This window comes from Mustela lutreola, chromosome 7 (genome assembly GCF_030435805.1).
Source record: "Mustela lutreola isolate mMusLut2 chromosome 7, mMusLut2.pri, whole genome shotgun sequence".
NCBI classification, from domain to species: Eukaryota; Metazoa; Chordata; class Mammalia; order Carnivora; family Mustelidae; genus Mustela; species Mustela lutreola.
The window spans coordinates 105,662,283-105,684,348 of NC_081296.1; the positions used below are offsets into that span (position 1 = coordinate 105,662,283).

Sequence of the window (22,066 nt, forward strand, 5' to 3'; positions counted from 1 at the left end):
TAATATACAAATGGTAAATTGATGACATTGTTTTCATGTAAGTAAACAGAAGATCTATGGAGGTAAGACTGCAACATAATTGAACCATTTGGCTCTACTCAGAAGACAGTAATCGACCAGTCTCTGGCTATCCTCCAAATTGGGTAATAATCTTCTACTAACTAATTCATTCCTTCCCTGTTTTGCAGATGAAATTTGAAAATTATTTTTTACTTTCTGCCTTCAACATAAGTAGAACGTCTACGTCCAGCTAAATATCTGTCGTATTTAATTTCAGTGGTGGCTATATGTCAGTGGATTCTGTGTTTGTATTTAGCTAAATCATTTTATGAAAAGAGTTATGTGAGTGCATTTTTATACAACCCAGATGTGTATGTTATAATCTTATTTTAACATTACAGGTGATGGGCCAAGTACATGACAGTAATCTCTTGCTGGGATCAGCGCCAGCTCTGGGGCTGCTACCCACGAGGTATGATTTGAGGAGCTGTCAGCACTGGGTCCTTCACTAGGAAGGAAGCCAGCATGGGGAAAGCCAATCCAGGGAGGGAGAGGGTGCACAATCCAGATGGGCTGGGCAGAGAGACTCCCTGGAAGTGGCTGGTCAAGGGTATGGAGCTAGATGTACAGACTGGACACACAGTGGCCAAAGCAAAGTATGGAGATGACCAGACAAAGGCACATACATCAGAAGGAAAGCTGGGCTTGCTGAGAAGTAGGCAGAAACCAGAAGATTCAGAGGAGACCACTGTGGGAGGGGAGGAGTAGAGAGTGCTGGTGGTCAGCCAGATGCCAACAGAGTTGGCAAGCAGTGTACCAGAAGGGGAAGAGGAGCAACTGGAGACTATCTTTTGCTTCATCCTATAAACTTCTTTTGTGCTTTTGGCTAGGGCAAGAGCCAATCAGACAACCAATCCAAGGGGACAGCCATGCTGCAATGCAGCAGTTCTCCCTGTGCGAGGGACAAAGCAAAGCCTATTTTCTACAAATGCTGCCCTTTCCAGCCTTTATGCTGAAACTCCCACATGAGATTGATTTATCCTTTGAGTAAAGGCACTGTCTACTGAGGGCCAGTGTTAAAAAAATAATAATACATATAATAAAGGAACATTAATTCAAGAGTATAGACATATATAATTTCCCCCTAAAGAGAGAACAACAAGGTTCAAGTAAACTTTGATAGCTATGGTCATGGAGTAGAGAAAAAAGCTGTGATGATGGTTGTTTGGGGGCATGGGAGTACCTCCAAAAGAGAATAGGTGTTTTAATTGAGCTTCACTGAACACACACACATACACACACACACACACACACACACACACAGAAGCAACTGAAAAATGGGTCCTTGGATATTGCCTTCTTAATATAAGTTCTAAGAAATCAATGTGTTTTTATGGTGATACATCCTATGTAATTTTCATGATTACTAAAGTATTCTGGGATTTATTCCTTTGATTTTGGACAGGGTTGGCAAGTGGTCTCAAATATCCAGTATTTCAATTCTATCGATTTATAACTCTCAACTATAGGGGAAGAATCTACCATTTTGACACCTGGAAGTGATTTTTTTAAATACCATGGTAACCTGTAACAGAAACCATAGCACCACTGGAACTTTATTATAACTGAAGTTTATAATATATAAAATATATAAATGCACTCTATCACCAAAGTTGGCAGAAGTATAACTCAAGTTATACTTGGTAACACAGCCACCATATCCAGGTACTTTGATAACCAGATTATTTCCTCCTCCTACTTTTGGACTTTCCCATGTTTCCTAGTCATCAGAGCCACTTCTGTTAGAACTTATCTGAGCTCTGCCTCAGAACTGGTTGACAGAGGTGACTGGGCAAGAAATAAGCAGTAGGTTGTGGTAGGCCAGTCTTAACTTCTTCCTCACCCTCAATTATATGTCTGCTTTTTATTTTCTGTGTTTCTGAGAGAAGAGAGGTTTACATCTGTGTCCTTTCCATTTTAAATGAGTGAATAAGTGTCCAGAATATATAAAAGATCTGAAATCCAACAATAAAGGAGAAATAACCCAACTAAAAATGGCAAAGCCTTTGAATAGACATTTCTCTAAAAAAGATACAAAAATAGCCATTAAGCACATAAAGATGTTTAATATCACCAGTCATGAGAGAATTGCTAATCAAAACCACATGAGACATCCCTTTGCAACCATTAGGATGGCTCTAGACAAAAAAACAGACAATAACAAGTGTTGGTGAAAAAATGGAGAAATTAGAACCTTCATATATTGCTGGTAGGAATGTAAGATGATGCAGTCTCTTTGGAAATCAAGAATCAAGGATGTTATCGATGCCAGCAGGATGAATTTTCTTTTTGGTTTGATGGTTTTTAAAAATTAATATAAAACATTTATGTGTTGATTTTCCAATGAACAACAATATTTACTATTATGTTTTGTATGTACATAATAGGACCTCCCTACCAATTCACATTTTTCCACAACATTTTTATATGCAGTGACCAGGGAAATCAGAAGTCCACATCCTAAGTCTAGCTGCAAAGGTGCCATTTTTGAACACTAACAGAATGGTAGTTACACTCGGTACCTTTGCTTATCATGCTTGTTGAGGCCAGCCTGGAAATTGAGTGCTTATCCAAATTTCCATATTTCTTTTTTCTCAAAGTAGAAAGTAGAGAATATTTTATTTAATATGGAACAATGTTTTAGCTCTACTAATGGCAGATTTGCTTCCATAAGTCAGAAGACAGCCAGATAACATCAGTTGAATGTAAACATTAAGCTTCTTCACACAGTATTGATTGTGTTCTGAGAGCTCTTTATCATATTTCCTTGCTAAGTCTGGGCCAGATGATTGATGGCCAATGAAATCAATAACAACTGCTTGTAAAAAGCACCACAGATTTATCTGTACCATGTAAGATTTATCAGATTGTTTAGGAGTCTGACTTCATGTTTGATTCTATGTGATTCATGTTGATCTCTTAGGATCCCATTTCATAGATGCAGGAGTGGGAATGGCAGAGGCAACACCATTTTATCATGTTACCCATTTTATCGTGAACTTGTGTATCTGGGTGATGGCGAAAACAGCCCCAGCACCACTCTGTTGTGTATTACCCATATCCAGAGTAAAATCAGCTGTTGGTTGTTTGTAGTCATGAAAAGAAATTACAGTACAGACAACAAAAAATGGTAGATTCTATTATAGAGTTATTTCCCTCTGGCTTTAGGTGAGTTGTAATTGTAGTTGAGCCTATGTATATTTGACCTTCCAAGCATTTGCTCCCCACAAAATCAAAAAGCCTGTGAAGAAGAGCTGTCTTAGGTAAAAACTGTTTGATCCCCCGTTCACATTTACTTCCCTCTGCAGCCTGCTTTTTCAGAGATTCAATAATGTCTTAAACTGATGTACAGCATGGGTCAGAGCAACATGGCCCTCTCCCCGGCTTTTCCTGGAGCAGGGGAGAGAGAAGTAAGTATTTGGTGTCAAACAGTTGCTTCTTAAAATGCAAGCTGCAAGCAAAGTAAGAGTAAAGAGAGGATGAACAAAAATCTCAATAAAGCGGAATTGATGCTATCTGGCTGGAAAGTCAGCTTCACATGAATAAATCAGCAGTAGATGAGAATTAACCATCTATGTGTACTGGCTAATGACAGAAGGTGGCTATTCCCACACCAAAGAACAATGTTCAGCATTCTACTTCCAAAGCTGATTCTTTAAGGAACAGTTTCTTCTTTGAGCAGAGCTCTGAGTATAAAACACACAGTTCTGGTTCTCTGCGAGGCTTATGAAAAACAAACTTCATTTGGCAGTGCTTAAACTCATTCTTAAACAATAGGCTTTTCCGATTCATATACTCCTTTTTGTATTTATGGAAAAGGCGGGCCAGGCACATATTCTTGAAAAGGAATGTATGTATTTTCTTTAACCACCTCAGCAAAAGGTCCAAGAAAAAAATGGAAAAGAAACAGAACAGATACTTGCTTCCAGGTTTCAACATATTTTTGTGTTTTCTAAGATAGACTTATAAATGTTTGAGATCTGCAGAAATAAAGATGCTGAAAATGCCAAAAAAACCACCCCTCAACCTAAACTTTTACGTAATTTCTTTCTATAAATCTTAGGATGGTGATTTTATTACATGAGGACAATGAATCAGTGGCTGAGCTGATAGAACCCCACTGTTTATTTGCTGCTCCTTGACGGGTTCTGACAGACCGCTCCCAGGGGAATCTGGCCTACCCCGTATGCCTCCCAGGATCTGGTCTAGGGAATACTCAATATACTTGTCTTTCTCTTCCCCCTGCCCTGTATTTTCCTCTTTAAATTTATTTTGTCACAAGGAAACATAGGGGACAAATGACTTAATTTTTCAGTAATTTGCATGCATGAGAACTAAAGGAACTCAGTTTATTCGTTATACTACTGTAATTTATAGGACCATAAAACAGCACTTTCTAGGTCATGCATTTCCTGTGATTATCAGATGGTAGGACAGAATGGCAGTTTAATATGTGAGCTCTGGAGTCAGGCAGCCTGGATTCAAACCCTGGCTCTGCCACTTAAAACTGGTATGACTCTATGATCTCTCTGTACCCCAGTTTTCTCGTAGGAAGAATGTGTGAATTCCGAAGATTAAACGAGAAGGTCCCTGGAAACAGCTTAGAACAGTTCCTGGCATGAATAAGTGCTCAGTAAGTTTTAAACAAAAGTCTACACTTGAAGACTCCAAATTTCACTATTATTACCAGGCTAATATGAGAAATTTAGAATATTAGAGTATTTGCTAATCATTAGTCTTCTTACCGACTCTTTTCTTTATTAAACCTTTTCAAACATCTACTAAAAGCATTATGGAGGAAACAAAGATATATAAGAAATAATCTATGACTGTCTTTGTAGGGTCCAGTGGGAGATTCTAACATGAAATTATAATATGGGGGGGGGCGCTCAGTGTTGGAACTCAGAGATCGGAGCTGAGGAGGTGGGTGGACAGAAGATACAAGAGTTTGAGAGCACGTTGTGAAAGGGACTGGGACTGAGATGACTGGATCTGTTTCAGACATTCAGGTGCAAAGAGTTGAGATGATGGGTAAGTGTGTCTTTAGGGACAGGCATGCTGAGGAAGAGAGAAGTCAATGATGCTTATTTATTCAAGACGAGAAACTCAAGACAAGTGTTCTTGCTTCGTCAGCATAAAATGAGTGAGTCAAAATGAAAAAAACTCTCTTTCTACAGTTAAGGGAAAAAAGTATCTCTAATTCCACCCAGCTGGGGTGGGAGTGTTGCTGGTGCAGGAGTGACTCTGGAGAACAGGGAGCAGCACTTAGCTTCCCAACAGCAGGCTAGTCTGCTGCAAGGCTGGTGAGGCTGGCTTAGTTGATCTGAAGGTCTAGTTTAAGAAAATGCTGGAGGACAGAGCTCGCAGACAGGCTGGTTTTTGTCAGCAGTGTGTGTAATATATCCTAAGGGAAAGTGAAATTGTGATGACTTCCCTGATGATGTGTCGAGTGCATTCTGGACATTCTGCTTGGGTTTTTCTGAATAGTGTCACTCTGAGAGAGAGTTCTCAGTTTAAGACAAGGGCCCAGTTTACGGTTGTGATGAAACTGCTTGCAAGAACACCCCCAGTAAGTGTTTTTGGCTTTGAAATGTCTTTTGGGATACAATAGACATGCTGCTGACAAAACCTAGATCGTCTCTAATAATCTAGGTACACTGCTGGGGGCCATTTTATCACTATCTCTTCTTCCAAGGTTACAAACTGACTCCAAATGTCATTTTGAAAATATTAGCAAAGCCTGGAATGTACCAAGCAAAGCACTGCTCTTTTAACTTTCATAAGTTGTGATATGTTGTCCCAGGAGCACCTTTAGAGTTTTAACCTTCAAGCTAAATCATCTTTTTTGTTTTAATGAGTACTTTAAAAATAATCTATTTCTATCTACCACAATTTAACAGCAAACTCAATCAAATAAGTCACTTGGCATCATGTACACAATGCCTAAAAATAGGCAAAAACAGACCAAAGCAGTTAATTCTAATTATGTTACCTTGGTATCACTGATGCCTAAACTAATTTTTTCAGTTATTTAAAATAAAAAGGGAAGCAACATATATTGGGTATATGTATATAAACACTAAAAAACTTATGTTAATTGCTTTTACCTCTATCTTTGGTTTTAATGTTCAAAGTAACATAAATTTAACTTTTAATACTTATTTTAAAAATTAACATAAGATTTAAAGATAGTCTTTTTTTTTTTAAGATTTTATTTATTTGACAGAGAGAGATCACAAGTAGAGAGAGAGAGAGCGAGAAGAGGAAGCAGGCTCCCTGCCTAGCAGAGAGCCCAATGCGGGACTCGATCCCAGGACCCTGAGATCATGACCTGAGCTGAAGGCAGAGGCTTAACCTACTGAGCCACCCAGGAAGCCTGATTTAAAGTTAGTCTTATTTGGGACATTTATCCACAGGCTGGAGTTTTAGAGTAGTCTATTCTGCATATAGCAGAAATTAAGAATGCTTACTTTCTTACTGGCTTATTAGCTAATCAGTGTCTAGAATAGTGTTTCCCTAACTCATTTAGCACCAAAAAAGGGTTTATACAGTTGAGGTGACCATCAGCAGATGAATAAATCAATGGATCAAGAAAATGCGGTACACACATACACACAGAGAGGAATATTATGCAGCCATAAATTTTAAAGAATTTAAAGAATTTCCTTTAAATTCTGCCTTTTGCAACATCATAGATGGACCTGGAGGCCATTAAGCTAAGTGCAATAAGTCAGAGAAAGACCAATACTGTATGTTCTCACTTACATGTGGAAACTAAAAAAAGCAGAATCCAAAGAAATAGAGAATGGAATGGTGGTTGTTAGGGGCTGAGGACTGAAGAAATGGAAGATGTTGGTCAAAGGGTACAAATTTCCAGCTATAAGATGAATAAGTTCTAGGGATCTAATATGCAGTATGGTGACTATAATTTACAACACAGTATTATATACTTGAAAGTTAAGAGTATAATTCTTAAAAGTTATCTCTACACACTTACAAAAAAGGTAATTATGTGAGGGGATAGAGGTACTAACAAACCTTATTGTGTTAATCATTTCAGATATATACACATATCAAATCATCACTTTGTATATCTTTAACTTACCTATGTTATATATATGTTATATGTATACATATACATACATATAATGTATATATTATTTATTATATTATTAATATATATTAACATATATATTATATTATAACGTATAGATATCATATGAGTGATATCTCAATGAAGCTGGGAAAAAAAATGAGAAAATAAATAAAAAATAGTTTCCAAAGCCAAATAAGTTTAGAAAATTCTAGATTAGGGGTGCCTGGGTGGCTCAGTGGGCTAAAGCCTCTGCCTTCGGCTCGGGTCATGATCCCAGAGTCCTAGGATTGAGCCCTGTATCAGGCTCTCTGCTCAGAGGGAGCCTGCTTCCTCCTCTCTGCCTGCTTCTCTGCCTACTTCTGATCTCTGTCTATCAAATAAATAAATAAAATCTTTAAAAAAAAGATTCTAGCAGTTTTCTTTGCTGCAGAATGGATCAGTACACTGATGTAATAATGTACAACATGAACCACCAGGAGCATGTTTGAGCAGAGAGTCTCAAAATTATTTAAGTATGGAAACTTTGCGGGAACACAATTTGAGAAATTCTGACCTAAAGAACAGGTCAAAGTAAGATGTATATCTTCAGAGGTTTCCTGCCTTTGAAAACAAATAAAACTGATTATTAGCAGAAGTCTGATTTCAGAAGCTCTCTTCTGTCCAGCCTATTGCCCAATAAGCTAGTACAGGCTACACAGTTAGTGAATGGGTTAGATTAAATATCATATGATTTCTGCTTCATTGAATCGAAACTGCTTTCCATTTTTGTTTTTGTTTTTGGCATCAGAATGCAGCCTTCTAAGTATAGTATTTTAGAGACAATATCTAGAATGAATAAGGATATCTTCAAATATAAATGTTCACATGTGTTAATTCATATGCTTTTACAAGTGAGGACTTCTCAGTTGAAAGTAGCTGAAATAAACTAGCTAAAGTTAAAAAAGGTAGGAAGGTTTACTGACTTGGGTAACTCAGAAGGCAGGAAAAGGTAGCTGGCTGCACTCATGACATGTTCCAGGCTTAATTACTGTTCTCAGAATTCTCTCTCCATTTCTCAGCTCTGTATTTCTGTGGGTTGCCTTATTTTCTTCTACTGATGTAGTGGTAGGAGGAAGAGGCATGGACACAGACAGCTCCTGGCTTTTTTTATTCCAGCTACCCCACGTCCAGAGGAAAGCAAGACTCCTCTGTCCCTGACTCAGTATATATAAACCTCAGAAAAGGACTCCAACTGAACTAGCTTGAGTAGGTGTTAATCTTTTAAATTAATCACTTTGACCAGGGGGATAGGAAATGATGACTGGCCAGGCCTATGTCCCATGCTCTTCCACATGGCCAGGTAAGGCAGGACCCTGGATTAGCAGCCCACCACAGGGACTGGGCAGAGGTAGGAATAAGGTGGTAAGGGGAAGCATTTAACTAGAGCAAGAAGAGTACTGCTGTTAGGAAGCCAAAAGACAAAAAAACACAAAACACTGAACTCCATGGTTACTAACACTCTTCTTTCCTTCTAATAAGTAGACGAAATTACTGACAGGAAACCGTGGTTTTATTTTTCTCCCACTCCCAGTCCAACCACAGACTTTAAAAGAGGTACCCATAGTGAGTACAAAATCATGTTATGGCATCTTCTGTCCTCCTTCTCTTCTCAAACATAAGCGAAGTGAGGGACTGCTTTGCTCTGATACGACCATGTTCACCAGAGTACAGGACAGTGATAACACAAACCACTTGGTGGTGGGGCATTGCTGTGGAGAGCGAGCACTGAGCTCCAGCTCTCAGTACTCTCTCTATACTTTCCTGTCCTTTCATCATCATCAACTCTATTGCGTCACTGTCAAAGCAGCTCAAGAGATTAGTGCTGTAGCTGAAATGTGGAAGATCCAAGTAGAGCAAAATGCTTTCTTCTGCACCTAGCATGGTTTCTTCTGAGACTGTAACAGAATTCTGGTCAATGCCTCCCTACTCCTGCTGCTCTCTGGGGCATTCTGCATGGAGCTTCTCTCTGAGTGTACAGTAAACTAGGAGCCAGGTGTTGTATCATATGACTCTGTCCCTCAGGGCCAGGGCTGGGAGAGGGGAATGAGGCACTCTCCTCAGATGTAGAATTTAAGGGAGTGCCAAAACCTCAGGAATCAACATGAATACTATTTTAATGTGGCATTTTTTAAAAATAAAAATTAATGTAAGGATGCTTTGATGAACAAAAGTCAAAATAGGAAACAAAGACAGGACTGATCTTGGTTTTTCCTTTTGACTCAGGGTCTAGTATGGCTCAGCATGGCCATACTGTTACTGATCTTGCCCTTATTTAAAATGTTGACATTTTGTTGATCATGGATTTCTTGCATTTATTTTTATTTTATTTTATTTAAGATTTTATTTATTTATTTATTTGACAGAGAGAGAGAGAGATCACAAGCAGGAAGAGAGGCAGGCGGGGGGGAGGGGGAGCAGGCTCCCTGCTGAGCAGAGAGCCCAATGCTGGACTCGATCCCAGGACCCTGGGATCATGACCTAAGCCGAAGGCAGCGGCTTAACCCACTGAGCCACCCAGGCACCCCTATTTTTATTTTTTAAGAAATGGCATTACACTGTTTTTTTATCTTGATTGCTGAGTTTTGGTGCCCTGTTAAGTTATGCTGCTGAAGTGAGTACCTCACTTGTCTCGGCCTAGGCTTCTACATCTACCTCACCAAAGGGGTTGGGTCATGGCCTGGATAGTCATCAGTCATTACCTGATGCAAGCTGAGCCAATCAGATTCTTTCTCTAAAGTTGAAAATGTGAAGAGACACTCTAGCTAGATGACAGTGGAAACTTGTACTAAAATGCCATGCTGCCTTGGGGCTGGAGGAGTCCTGTCAGGGCTTGTGAAAGACAGAGAGGCCCATTGCAAGAGAAAGCAGCAGAGATGAGAGAGTTAAATATGTGGCATATTATATTATTTGCTCTAAATATTCTCCAGCCCCCATTATAGGGTCATTTTCTGGTGTCCTTCTGTGGGAAGAGTGTATTTGCTACAGTATGGCCTTCAGGTGTGGCCACATGACTTGTTTTAGCCAATCAATATAAGCAGAAGTGACGGGCCACATCTGAGTAGAAAATTGAAGTGCTATTGAGTAGTTCTGCTTTGTTTTCCTCCCTCTATTATAAGGTTGACATGTTCCAAACATGCTCTTTCAGCTTAAGTTCAAGAATAGGAAGATGTGGAGAAGGGCCACAGCTGATTCCTAGTGGGCATTGAGGGGGGTGAGAAATTATATACTATTGTTGTAATTCACTGAGATTAGGAAATTGTTACTGTAGCATAACTTAGTCCAACCTGTCTGATACAGAAAATAAACTTAGTTTCTACCTTTCTAGTTCTGCTTTCCTTGAGAGTTGACTTGTTTCATTCCCCAGGAAATCCTCTGAGATCACCTAAGTGGGTTTTCTGTTCCTTATAACTAAGAGTCCCTGGTAAAATAGATAACAATGATACTATTTAGAATTATTTTGTTCTTAATTTTTACCATGTAATGGGTCTGTCCTCCTCCATGCCAAGGTTGAGTTATATGCATACACACAGTTTGAGAAATACTTAGATGAGAGAATATACTGTACTGAAAGTAAGGATAATTTTTGTGCATTATTCTTATTAGTCAATAACAGGTAGCTATGATAATTTTCTCTTTATGTAAACTGTGACTTGCCTGAAATTTCAGTTAATAACACTGTTTTTTTTAATGACTTTTTTTTTAGATTTTTTAATTTATTTATTTGACAGAGAGAGATCACAAGTAGGCAGAGAGGCAGGCAGAGAGAGAGGAGGAAGCAGGCTCCCTGCAGAGCAGAGAGCCCTATTCGGGGCTGGATCCCAGGACTCTGAGACCATGACCTGAGCCAAAGGCAGCGGCTTAACCCACTGAGCCACCCAGGCGCCCCAGTTAATAACACTGTTTTGTGGTATATATGGGAAGAACAAGTTCTGTTACTTCAGAGTGAGAACACTGTCTTCTTTGGAGAATCTGACAAAACAGTGATACCAACTATCATTTTAGCATCGTTATTGAAAAACAAAATGCCTTTGTTTAATATATAAATAAATTTTTGTGTAGTGTTTTTATTCTTTGTGCTTACTTCAACTGAGTATTCTCTGGACCCATGAAGGTGTAGTTCACCCTTTTGGGCCACCTTCAAGAATAGCTTTTTACTGCATCCTGTACTCTGAAAGGAACAAGCAAAATATCCCAAACTGGGGGATGAGGTTTTTAGGAAATAATTACTGACTAGTGAGACAACAACTTTTGCTTTACATAAAACTCTTCTCTTGTGCCAAACTGAAATGAGTAAGTTATAAACATTTAAATTATTTTTTTCAAAATACTTCCACAAATACAGATTTGTGTGTAGGAAGCATGGAAGTTATGAGATTTGCTTCAAGTTATTAGCAAGTAAGTGGCAGTATCAGGTCTGGAATGGAATCCCCTGTTATCTAGCTCTTACTATTATGTCTCAGTACAAAGAGGAACAATCAACTTCTCTGATTCATTCTCCTTAATATTTGTACCACTGTGCACAGAGTGTTCTGATTGTACTAGATATAAATTTAAAAAATATAAAAAACATGAATATCTGCTACCTGTTATATGTATCATAAGAACATCTAGATTATATTGTGTTTACTGCTGATAGTTAACTACCATTTTAGTTATATTAAATAACACACTTTGCTACATAAATATTTGAAGAAATACCAACATACCACAAAGCAGATATTTTTTCCAGAATACTTTGAAAATTAAAGCATAACTGATTAAAATTTTAAATTGTTGCTGGGATACCTGGATGCCTCAGTCAGTTGAGCATGTGACTCTGGTTTCAGCTCAGGTCATGATCTCAGGGTTGTGGGACTGGGTCCCGCCAGGGGTTCTGCACTTGGGGCGGGAGTTTCTTGTCCTTCTCCTTCCCCCTCTAAACCAGCCCCATCCCCCACATACTGGTACTCTAAAATAAATAAATATAATCTTTTTAAAAATAAAATGTTGCTTAAATTGCAAATCTTCACTTAAAAAAAGTAAAAGAAAAATAACTTTTGAGTCAAGATTCAGAGTACTTAATACAGAAAAGAAAAATCTTTGCTCAATGGCACAAATACAACAGAATAGTTTCAAATGTATTGATTGAGTGATTGATAAAAAATCACCTGGAATTTGAGAATAAAGTTAGATTTAGAAATGTGAATTGCTAAAATTACAAAGTAGTAATAATGGTTCCAATTGCCTGTTTGAAAGTATCTACAAAATGATTTTTTGTGTAGCAATTAACCAACCTAAGTTGTATAAAGGAATATGGCAAGTGCTGGTACTAAATGAAAACTGTTATCAGATATTTGTCTTTTTTTTTTTTTTTAAGATTTTATTTATTTATTTCACAGAAAGGGATCACAAGTAGGCAGAGAGGCAGGCAGAGAGAGAGGGGGAAGCAGGCTCCTCACTAAGCAGAGAGCCCGCTGCGGGGCTCGATCCTAGGACTCCGGGATCATGACCTGAGCCAAAGGCAGAGGCTCTAACCCACTGAGCCACCCAGGAGCCCCAGATATTTGTCTTATACAGCTACTTCATGCAGTATTACTTTTCATGGATTTTGAAAGTCATATATGTGCAAGAAGTATTTTAATTTGGTCAATTGACAACTAATGAATTTCAACCAGATGCTTTTATAACCTCTTTAAAAATAAATTTCAGCCATTTTGTCTTGAATGTGTAAGATGAGGACTTTGTGCTCGAGGGAAATACTTATTCACAGAATTTTTTATCAGTAGAAATGACTAATAAATATGGTAGAACATTAATGGAAACTTTTAGGTCTAGTAATAACATGTGTTGACAAACTAATTGCCCAACTTTGGGAAAACTACTTAATGTAATTCTTTGCTCTCTTATGTTTTGAAAGACATATAAATTCTGGCCCATAGTAATTCTGGCCCATGAGATTTTGTGGAAACAGAACATAAATGACTATATGAGAAAATCCAGGGTTGACACATTAACAACCTTATTAAGAAGATAAGATGGGGAAAAATGTTCATTGTTCTCCTAAGATGGTAAGCAAATGTTAAAATCTGTCATCATTCTGTCATTTTTTTGGCAGTTTAATAATTCTGATATTAACTGAACAAAAATTATACCTATCCACTATTTTGGAAAAAGTGTACAAAAGATCAGATAAGAAATGTTTTTTTTTTTTTCTTCAACAAACCAACCTTCCTTTTCTAAAAGCTTACTTATGTCATGTCTTAAGGGCTTTGACATGATTGTTTTTTTTTTTTTAACAGACATCCAAATTTCAACCCAGTCCACACCAGTGTCCACTCATAATTTCCATTACCCATAAAACGAATGATTTAACAATTTCAAATCTATACAGGGCTTGGCAAAGACTAAAGGGTTGCTTTTGGTTTGTATGGATAAAGTACAGACTCTTCATGAAAAAGCCACACTGTGGTTTGACCATCCTAATTAGTGTGTGACTCTTCCGTTCTTTTTTGAGACAGGGTGATTAGTTTCTTAGTTCCAAGGATAGTTTTGGAAGGCAACTTATCATGGGCTATAGTTAGCAGTTTAAGAGTGAAATCATAACATGAAGAAAAAGATTGGCTGTGAACTCAAGTTTTGAAAACTTTCAAAATTAAATATCATTTTTTTTTAAAGTTAAGTTGAAATGTCTTAAAAATAGATGCATGTGCCTAGTAGGGCTCAAATTTGTGCTGACTTAAATTTCCATCAGTACAAATAAGATTTAATAGGTTACATGTGAGAACACAAAAAACTGTAAACATGGATCACATTCAATTAATACTGAATTGAGAAAACCTCCCTGATTGCTGAAAATGCTAATATCTTATTTCTTTTCTTGCTGTAAATAAAATACCAATGTTCCAGCCTTAACTCCATGGACTCTCTCAGAGGCTAGCCTTTCTAGTCTCCAAGAAATGCTGGGAAACCCTTAATGGGGCATAGCCTAGGCCTGAACACCATCTTTACTGTCCTACCTGAACCTTGGGCTTGAAACTCAATGAGGTGAAGAAAATCTCCCTACAATAATCCTGAATCCCTGCCCTAGCCTTTGCATCCCAATCAAGCAAATTATTTAAAAATTAAAACTGAAATTTATACACATCTCCTCAAGAGTTGTTCCCTTCCTTCTAAGCTGGGTGGGCATAACATTATAAAATCCTTTTCCTCATGAATCTTATTTTCTAGTATAAGTGGAGGGGAGCAATAGATAAAAACAAAAGTAACATGATAATTAAAACATATAGCATGCCAGTTAGGGGTGTCTGAGACTAATGGCAGCAACTGTGTTTGGAAGGGTCTCACTGCAAAGGTGATATCTGAGCAACAATCTGAAGAAGGCAAGAGAATGAGCCAGCGAATGAATACAGGGTATTGGGTAAGAATGTCCCAGGCATAAAGAACATCGAATGCAAAGGCCCCGGGGGCGGTGTGTGGGGGGGGGGGGGGGCAGAGCTGTAAGGCGTCTGCTATTGGTTGAGGGACAGTGCAGCTGGAACAAACGATATGAGTGGGAGGAAATGAGGTCAGGTCGATGAGGCCAAAAGTGAACATGTCAAGCAGGTCCTGGTAGACCATTCTAGGGTCTGTCTAAGAAATGCGGGGACAATTGGAGGATTCCCAGCAGAGGAGAAGCTTACCTAAACATTGGTAAAGGCACATCAAAAGAGACCAGAAAGATAAATCTGGTGGTAACAGGTGCCTCAAAGCTGTCAAAGACAACTACTGAAAGAGAAAAAGGGTTGAATCCTGGACAAATGCGTTTGTGGTGGTTGGGAGGATGGGGTCACTCTGGGAGACGCATCTGCCTAGGTTTCAGACCTAGACCACACAGTAACCTTGGTCCTGCTACTTCAGCCCCAAGTCCCTAGCCCCCAGGAGGGTCAGGACCCGCCGCCATCAAGCCTTGTTGCCCTGGCAGCCACAGTATTCTTCCCCACCCCCCCCCACCCCCCTCCCGCAACACACTCCCCACTCCTCCGCCTCCCGGGGGCAAAAGCACCGGGTCCCGCAACCGCTCCGGCGCGGACCCCCGGTCTGGGCCCGCGCGGACTCATCAGTATTCCACCCGCGGAGTTCTCCCCGCCCCCGCCGCGAATCACAGCGCCAGTCTATCCCGCAGCTCCAGCGTTCGGAGGGTCGCGCCGCCCCACCGCCCCCACTCCGTCCCTGGGGACCGCAGCCGGATCTGCCCTGGAGCATTCCTGGCAGTCCCGGGCGCTGGCGTTCCTCTGCCCAGTTACGCAGCGCTTTCCAGTACTCTGGCGGGCACCTCAGGGTGCGCCTCCGCGGCGGAGAGGGGACGCCCCGGGTTAGGCAGGGCCCCCCGGGAGACCTGTTCTCAGGCATCCCCGCAACAACTCTGGGGATATTCAACTCCCCTGCGCTAGCTGTAAGGTTCCCCCTGCGCTTCTGCAGTGCACCAGACGGGGGAAGCAGATACAGGAGAACCTGCATTGCGCCCCTACTGGGATGCACTGTGCGCAAAAGGGAGACGGTTGACTGCAAAACAGGACTGGAGGCGAGGGGAGTTAGGGGTAGGTTTTCTTAGGACTCACCTTGTGCAGTTTCCACATGGCCCCCAGAGCTTTGACTTCATGGCTGGAGTGTTTGCCCTCCTCCAAGCACTGGTAGCACACAGGCATCTTGCACTGCACGCAGTACATGCTGTGGTTCTCCAGCTCGTGGTCTGTGCAGGTGGAGACCTTGCGCGGGCTCAACCGCCGGCTCACGCGGCCCTGGGCCGGGGGTACCAGGCGGTGCTTGGCTAGGGGCCCTCGGGGCGGGTGGCAGCGCAGGCGGCACGGATCGCAGTAGAAGACATCGCACTGTTCGCACATGACGGTGGCCTCCTTAGGCGCCTTCTCGCAGAGCTGGCACTTGAGGGCTGCGGCTTTGCTCTGCTGGTAACGGTCAATTACCCCTTCCAGGACGCGGTTCTTGGGGAAGCCGCGGAGCCCCCGGTCATCCAGGATGAGGCTGCGGTGGCACTGGGGGCAGGTGATACAGGAGTTGCGGGGCACCGGGGCCAAGGCCGGTGACAGGTGGGTGGCCGGTGGCGGCATAGCCGGGGGGAAAACGCGGACGCCATTGGGGGACTTCTGGCACGGGGTAGTGGGGGCACTGGCGAAACCCCCGTAGGAACCGTAGCCGCTGTCCGCTTCACTGTATAGGCTCATCTTGTCCAGGTCCAGATAGTCATAGTCGGAGACCCCGGAGCCTGAGGCCCGACGGCTCTGGGGGGATTCAGACTCCGGGGTCTGTACCAGGATGTTGCGGGCGCACGCTTGACATAAATTGTGAGAGCAGGGCAGAATGATGGGCTCCCGATAGAAGGAGCCGCACACAGGGCATTTTAACTCTTCTTCCATCTCTTCCATGAGGACGGAGCTGGAGCGAAGCAGCAGCAGCTGCAACGGGTGCTTGAGCTGGCGAAGCGGCCGACCGGCCTGTCGTTTCCAGCACCTTGGCCAGCGGCGGTGGCGCCTTCTCGCGTCGCTTAGGCGCCGACTCCCGGTGAGGCGCTCTCTCACGGAGCCACTCTCTCTGTGAGCCACGGGACCGCGACGCCGCGCGCCAGCCCCGGACCGCCCCCTCCTAGTCCCGCCCTACCCTGTAAGCAGCGGCCCATTGGCCGGCGGCGAGAGGGCGAAGCTCTCATTGGCCACACGCCGCGTCCTTCTCCTCTCTTCTGCAGGCCACAGGGGGTTTGGTAGCGGACTCTGAGGAAGAGCGAGTCTTCGCTCTCGGCTGCTCCATCTCTGGAGGGGGCAGGCGTGCGGAGGCGAAGGACCGGGAAGGAGGAATCAGGCGGGATGACTCATCCCTCGCCCCGCTTCCTTCCGACCTCCGGTGCAGTCACCCAGGAGCAGGGGGCGTGAGAAACCCCTCCCCACAGCGAGTAGGCGGGCCGAGGGGGCTGGTGCTTCTCGCCAACTGTCTGCGTTTGCCTTCCAGCTCTGGTCTCCGCGCCGACCTACCACCCGCGAGGGCCGCGCGCCTGCGAGACCCCCCTTCTCCTTCCGGCGCTGGCAGCTTGGGCTGGCGCCTCACCCAGGCCTAGGTTTTTGTGCCGCAGCCCCGCTTTTCCCCCCTCCGGAAAAGCGGTGCAGCGCGGCCCGGGCGCTCCCGCCTCCTGGGAGTCTGGCGCGCGGGGCGTAAGCCCCAGGAAGAGCCTCTTTGCTTCCTTCAGCCTCCGTCCCTAGGGTCTAAGAGGGGATTAATAATAATACCAATTCCTTAGTGTTGCCGTGAGATTGGAGCTACGCGACCGATGTGAAGGCTCAATATATTAAAATCTCTGTCAGCCCCTTCATTTCCCGCTTTAAATTCAGGCTCGCCCCAGAGGCTTCTCAGAGCGCGGCGTGAACCTTATGGTGTGAACGTGCCTCTCTCCCCTCTTCACTCTCCCTGCCTCCCAAAGCTGTGCTGTCACCCCGCTCTCTGCATCCGGCCGAGCTTTCGCGAGGCCAGCAGTACCCTTGGCTCAGTACGGGTTGCCTATTTCTCAGTGCCCACAGTTCAGTAACTAGCTGCAGATGAATTACTGTGTCACTGCGGAGTCTCAGTGTTTGAATGCAAACAGCATTATTCAGTGTCACGTGGCCTGAGCGTTTACCACAGCTTCAGAATGGTGGGTTGTTTCTGTTTGCTCCAGTGAAGTGCGTTGGGTGATGGTGCTGGTGGAGGGGTGCAAGAGGGGCATGGGGGCGAGATCGAGTGTTAGTCCTTATATATTAAGCACCCTTCTTCTCCCTCGTACCAAATATTGATGGAGATAATCTGGTCCTGTCCGTTGCCCACAGAACTGTTGACTTGATGTTGCAGGAGGAGGAGCTCCTCCCCCAACCCGCCAAAAAAAAAAAAAAAAAAAAAAAAAAAAAAAAAAAAAAAGAAAAAGAAAAAGAAAGAAAGAAAGAAAGAAAAAACAGAGAAAGAAAAATCTTTGAGTCAAGTGACGGTGACATTCTGAGATAGCATCTTATTTGAAATAGTACATGGCTGCCTTTTGCTCAGTGATTCATAAATAAATGGCAAAAACTCTTCCCAAGGTCTAAGAAATCTTCCATTTTTTCGTCTTCCAAAAAAGAGATAACTTGATTATATGCAGCACCATTTAGAATTTAAAAGCATTTTATTGCCCAGTAAAAAGTGGCCCATAATCCTGCCCTTGGAGAAATAGTCCACTAAACTACATTATCTTTCCAAAATCTTCCTCAGTTGCAATGAAAACAGCACTAGATTATTCTTGGGGGAATGGTTCTCATTTTTATTTAAAATTAAGCTAACCATAAATGCTATATGATTTCTTTTTTAATCTGGTTTTTAACTAGCTAAATCCAGAGCGTCCAAAGGCATAGGTACTCTGTTTACAGCCATACAGTTTCTTCATGGGGACTTGGAACTTTATCTGTATCTGAAGGATGTATCCAATTTATGGGTCCCAAGAGAATTTGCTAATTCTAAATAGTTAATTGTTGAGAAATTTAGGAAAGAGTGTCAGTACCACGCATAATTTAATATATAAAAATCCTTTCCAGGATTTTTGTATGCATTTGGCTGAGTCACAGTAGCCTTGGGCCAGGGCTATGTACATTTCAAAGTGAGCAGCAAATATTCCCTTTATGAGTTTGAACTTGTCTTTCATGGAATTCCATCTGCTATAGATTCAATGTGTCTCCCCAAAATTCTCATCTTGAAATCCTAATCCCTAAGGTGATGGTATTAGGAGGTGGGGCCTTTGGGAGGTGATTGGGCCACGAGGGTAGAGCCTTCATGAATGGGGTTAATGCACTTATAAAAAAGGCCCAAGAAGGCTTCTTTGCCCCCTTCCACCGTGTGAGGTTACCATGAGAAGACCACTGTCCATGACAAAGCAAACCCTCACCACAGGGCAAATCTGTGGACAACTCAATCTTGTAATCCCCAGCCTCTAGGATGTGAAAAATAAATTTCTATTGTTTATAAGCTACCCAGTCTGTGACATTTTGTTTTAGCAGCCGAAAAAGCCAAAACCACCATCTAAGAGGTCTGCTAATTAGCAGAAAACATATCTTAAGTTAAAAATAAAGGATGATTTTAGGGAATGTCTGTGGTGTAATATGCTGTTGGTTTCACAGAGACTCAATAGAATATAGATTTATGATATAATCAATACATCAAGAATTGACCTATTATGAAATATATTGAAGTGATTTAATAGAGCTATTTGGCTAGGAATTAGCTAAATCAATCCCAGGAGAACTCTTAAAATGACTGTTATTTGTTAAGTGCTCATTCTGTTTTAGGCAGTGGGTTTATTTATTTACATGGATTACCTAGTTCAGTCCCTGTGATAACAAAAAGAGGTGGGCATAATTATCCTAATATTAAAGATGAGTAATCTGAGGATAAATGAAGTACAAAAGGTCAAATACTGGTGAAGCTGGGATTTGAATCCAGGCACATGTAATTTTGTTTCCCTGTTCTTTCATTCATTCGTTCCTTCCTTCATTGTTTCGTTCCTTCATTCATTCAACAAATGCCTAGTTTTCTGTCAAGCTCTGTGTATAAGAAATACTCAAAATGATCTTTGATAATTTTTATATCATTCCGTTTACCTTCCCTGAGAGTTTATGGTTTTTCTGGAATTCATTTCTCTAAAAAATTTTTGTAAACTTTGGGAGGTTTCCCCTCATGTAGCACTACACGTCCATAATGTACATTTAAGTCCTCCAAGGAGTTGTATTTAAAGGGAAATAAAAAATCTGAATGTAATTGATGGTATTATATAAATACTGTAGGGAATATATCTTCTTCCAGCTGGTGATCAGCCCATGCCCAGAAGCATGAGCACTGATAGCCCTGTAATTTTATCATTCCTGGGGTGACTGCAGATGTTCTCATTTGTGTAAAGTGTCTTATCATTCTCTAAAACTTACTCAACTATGCACCCAAATGATGTTTTTTGTAGAAAAGATTTTATTTATTTATTTGAGAGAATAGGTACGCAGGAAGGGGGGGTATTACAGAGGAAGAGGGAGAAGCAGACTTCCTGCTGAGCAGGGAGCCAGACACACCCTATTCCAGGACCTATTCTTTTCTTTGTCATTCAATAGCAAATAAATATGTGCATTATGAGAACTGCGAAAGGAAATATAACTCTTGATATAATAGAAAGCACAAGAGAACTCACAATTAACAAACATTGGGAAAATACTATGTGAAACACTATGACAACAAAATTTAAAACCTAAAGGAAATCAATATGTTTTCATTCAAAAATAGATTAACTTAATTAATCCTTCAAATCTAGCATCAATACAGCATTAGCTTCAGCAAACTGTCATCCAACTAGGTATTCTCAGAATTGGATACCTTTAATATTTTTATGGAAATTGAACTTTTGGCTCTTTGTCAGCATGTTAAGGTGGATTTTTTTCCTTACAGAGCACTGAATAGTCAAGGATATTAAATTGAGCTCTTAAATGAATGGATTCCATATAAGTTATAGTCTTAATTTTGTACTCGCAAATAGCACTACGTAGGCTCTCTACCTATAATACTCCAAGAAGTAAGATAGCACAGGTATTTAAAAGGAACATTTTTAAACAATTTAAAAATTGCTGTAAAGAATAATGTATACAGATTTTTTATTCAAACACTCTATTGTAAACTTGTTAAGACTCTTATGTTTTTATTGGTCTTGTATGGAATGACGTTGCAAAAATAAAAAGAACCTTTAAAACAAGATGTTCAAATGCTCTCAAAGTAGAAAGCTTGAGCAGACCAACTTCTGGAAAAAAAATTTGAAAGATAATTTCAGATTAATCATTGTAAAGGATATGATGGTTACATGGCTGAAATACAGTTAACTTTTAAAAAACAAGTTATTTTAGAGATGCCTGGGTGGCTCAGTCAGTTAAGCATCTGTCTTTGGCTGAGGTCATGATTCTGGAGTCCCTGGATGGAGCCCTGGGGCTCTGAGTCAGGCTCCCTGCATGGCGTGGGGGGGGGGGGGGATGGGGGGGAGAGTCTGTTTCTTCCTCTCCCTCTGCTTCTCCTGCAAACTAATCACCCCCTCCCCGCTCTCTCTCACCCGCTCACTCTCTCTCTCTCAAATAAATAAAAACTTTTTAAAAAACCAAGTAATTTTAATGTTATTGAAATAATCTGAATTAAAGATAAATATAGAATGTTACCCAGTCTGCTTTGTAAAGCCATATAACTTAAATAATATATTTTTGTAAGTAGTCTCTACACCCAGCATGGAGCCCAATATGGGGCTTGAACTCACGACCCTGAGAATAAGACTCGAGCTGAGATCAAAAGCTGGAGGCTTAACCAATGGAGCCTCCCAAGTGACCCAATAAAATCTGATAATATAGTTAACAGAAAATGCAATAAAATGAAAAAAACTATAGGTCAAAATCACCACAGTAATAGATGGAAAAGTGCTAAACACTTTTGTGTTTATTTTTTGTGTTTATTTTATTTTTTTGTGTTTATTTTTTGTGTTTATTTTATTTATTTGTGTTGGTATTAGCCAACAGATTTCAGCATTGGAGCAAAAGATTAATGAAAATGCCCAAGTAGGGATTTTCACAGGAATCTAATGTCAGTAAAACTATCAACACCATTTATTACATGAAAAATCAAAAGAACACAATTCTCTCTTTGGACCATATGGGAATAATCCTCCTTCCATAAAAAACAGGATTAACTATTGAAAACAACTATTATCAGATACTGGATAATGGGCAGTGTAGCCTTGTCATTCCCAAGAGAGGGCAAAGAGGTTAGTCCTATCTTCAGCCAGGCTTTCTCCCAGGTGGTAATTGCTAGACTGTGGTACAGGGAAGAGGAACCCAAACA

The 22,066-nt window shown here is 41.2% G+C and overlaps 1 protein-coding gene across 7 annotated transcripts in view; it reads right to left on the reverse strand.

Annotated features, from left to right (window-relative positions):
• TRIM9 (tripartite motif containing 9) overlaps nucleotides 1-16,700 on the reverse strand; it is a 109,779-nt gene extending 93,079 nt beyond the window's left edge. For all 7 annotated transcript variants that reach the window (XM_059182078.1, XM_059182075.1, XM_059182077.1 and 4 more), the window contains exon 1: nucleotides 15,772-16,700. In XM_059182078.1, coding sequence (XP_059038061.1) covers nucleotides 15,772-16,593 — 822 coding nt within the window. In that variant the 5' untranslated portion in view covers nucleotides 16,594-16,700. The remainder of the gene's footprint in view (nucleotides 1-15,771) is intronic.
• Between the last annotated feature and the right edge of the window lie 5,366 nt (nucleotides 16,701-22,066).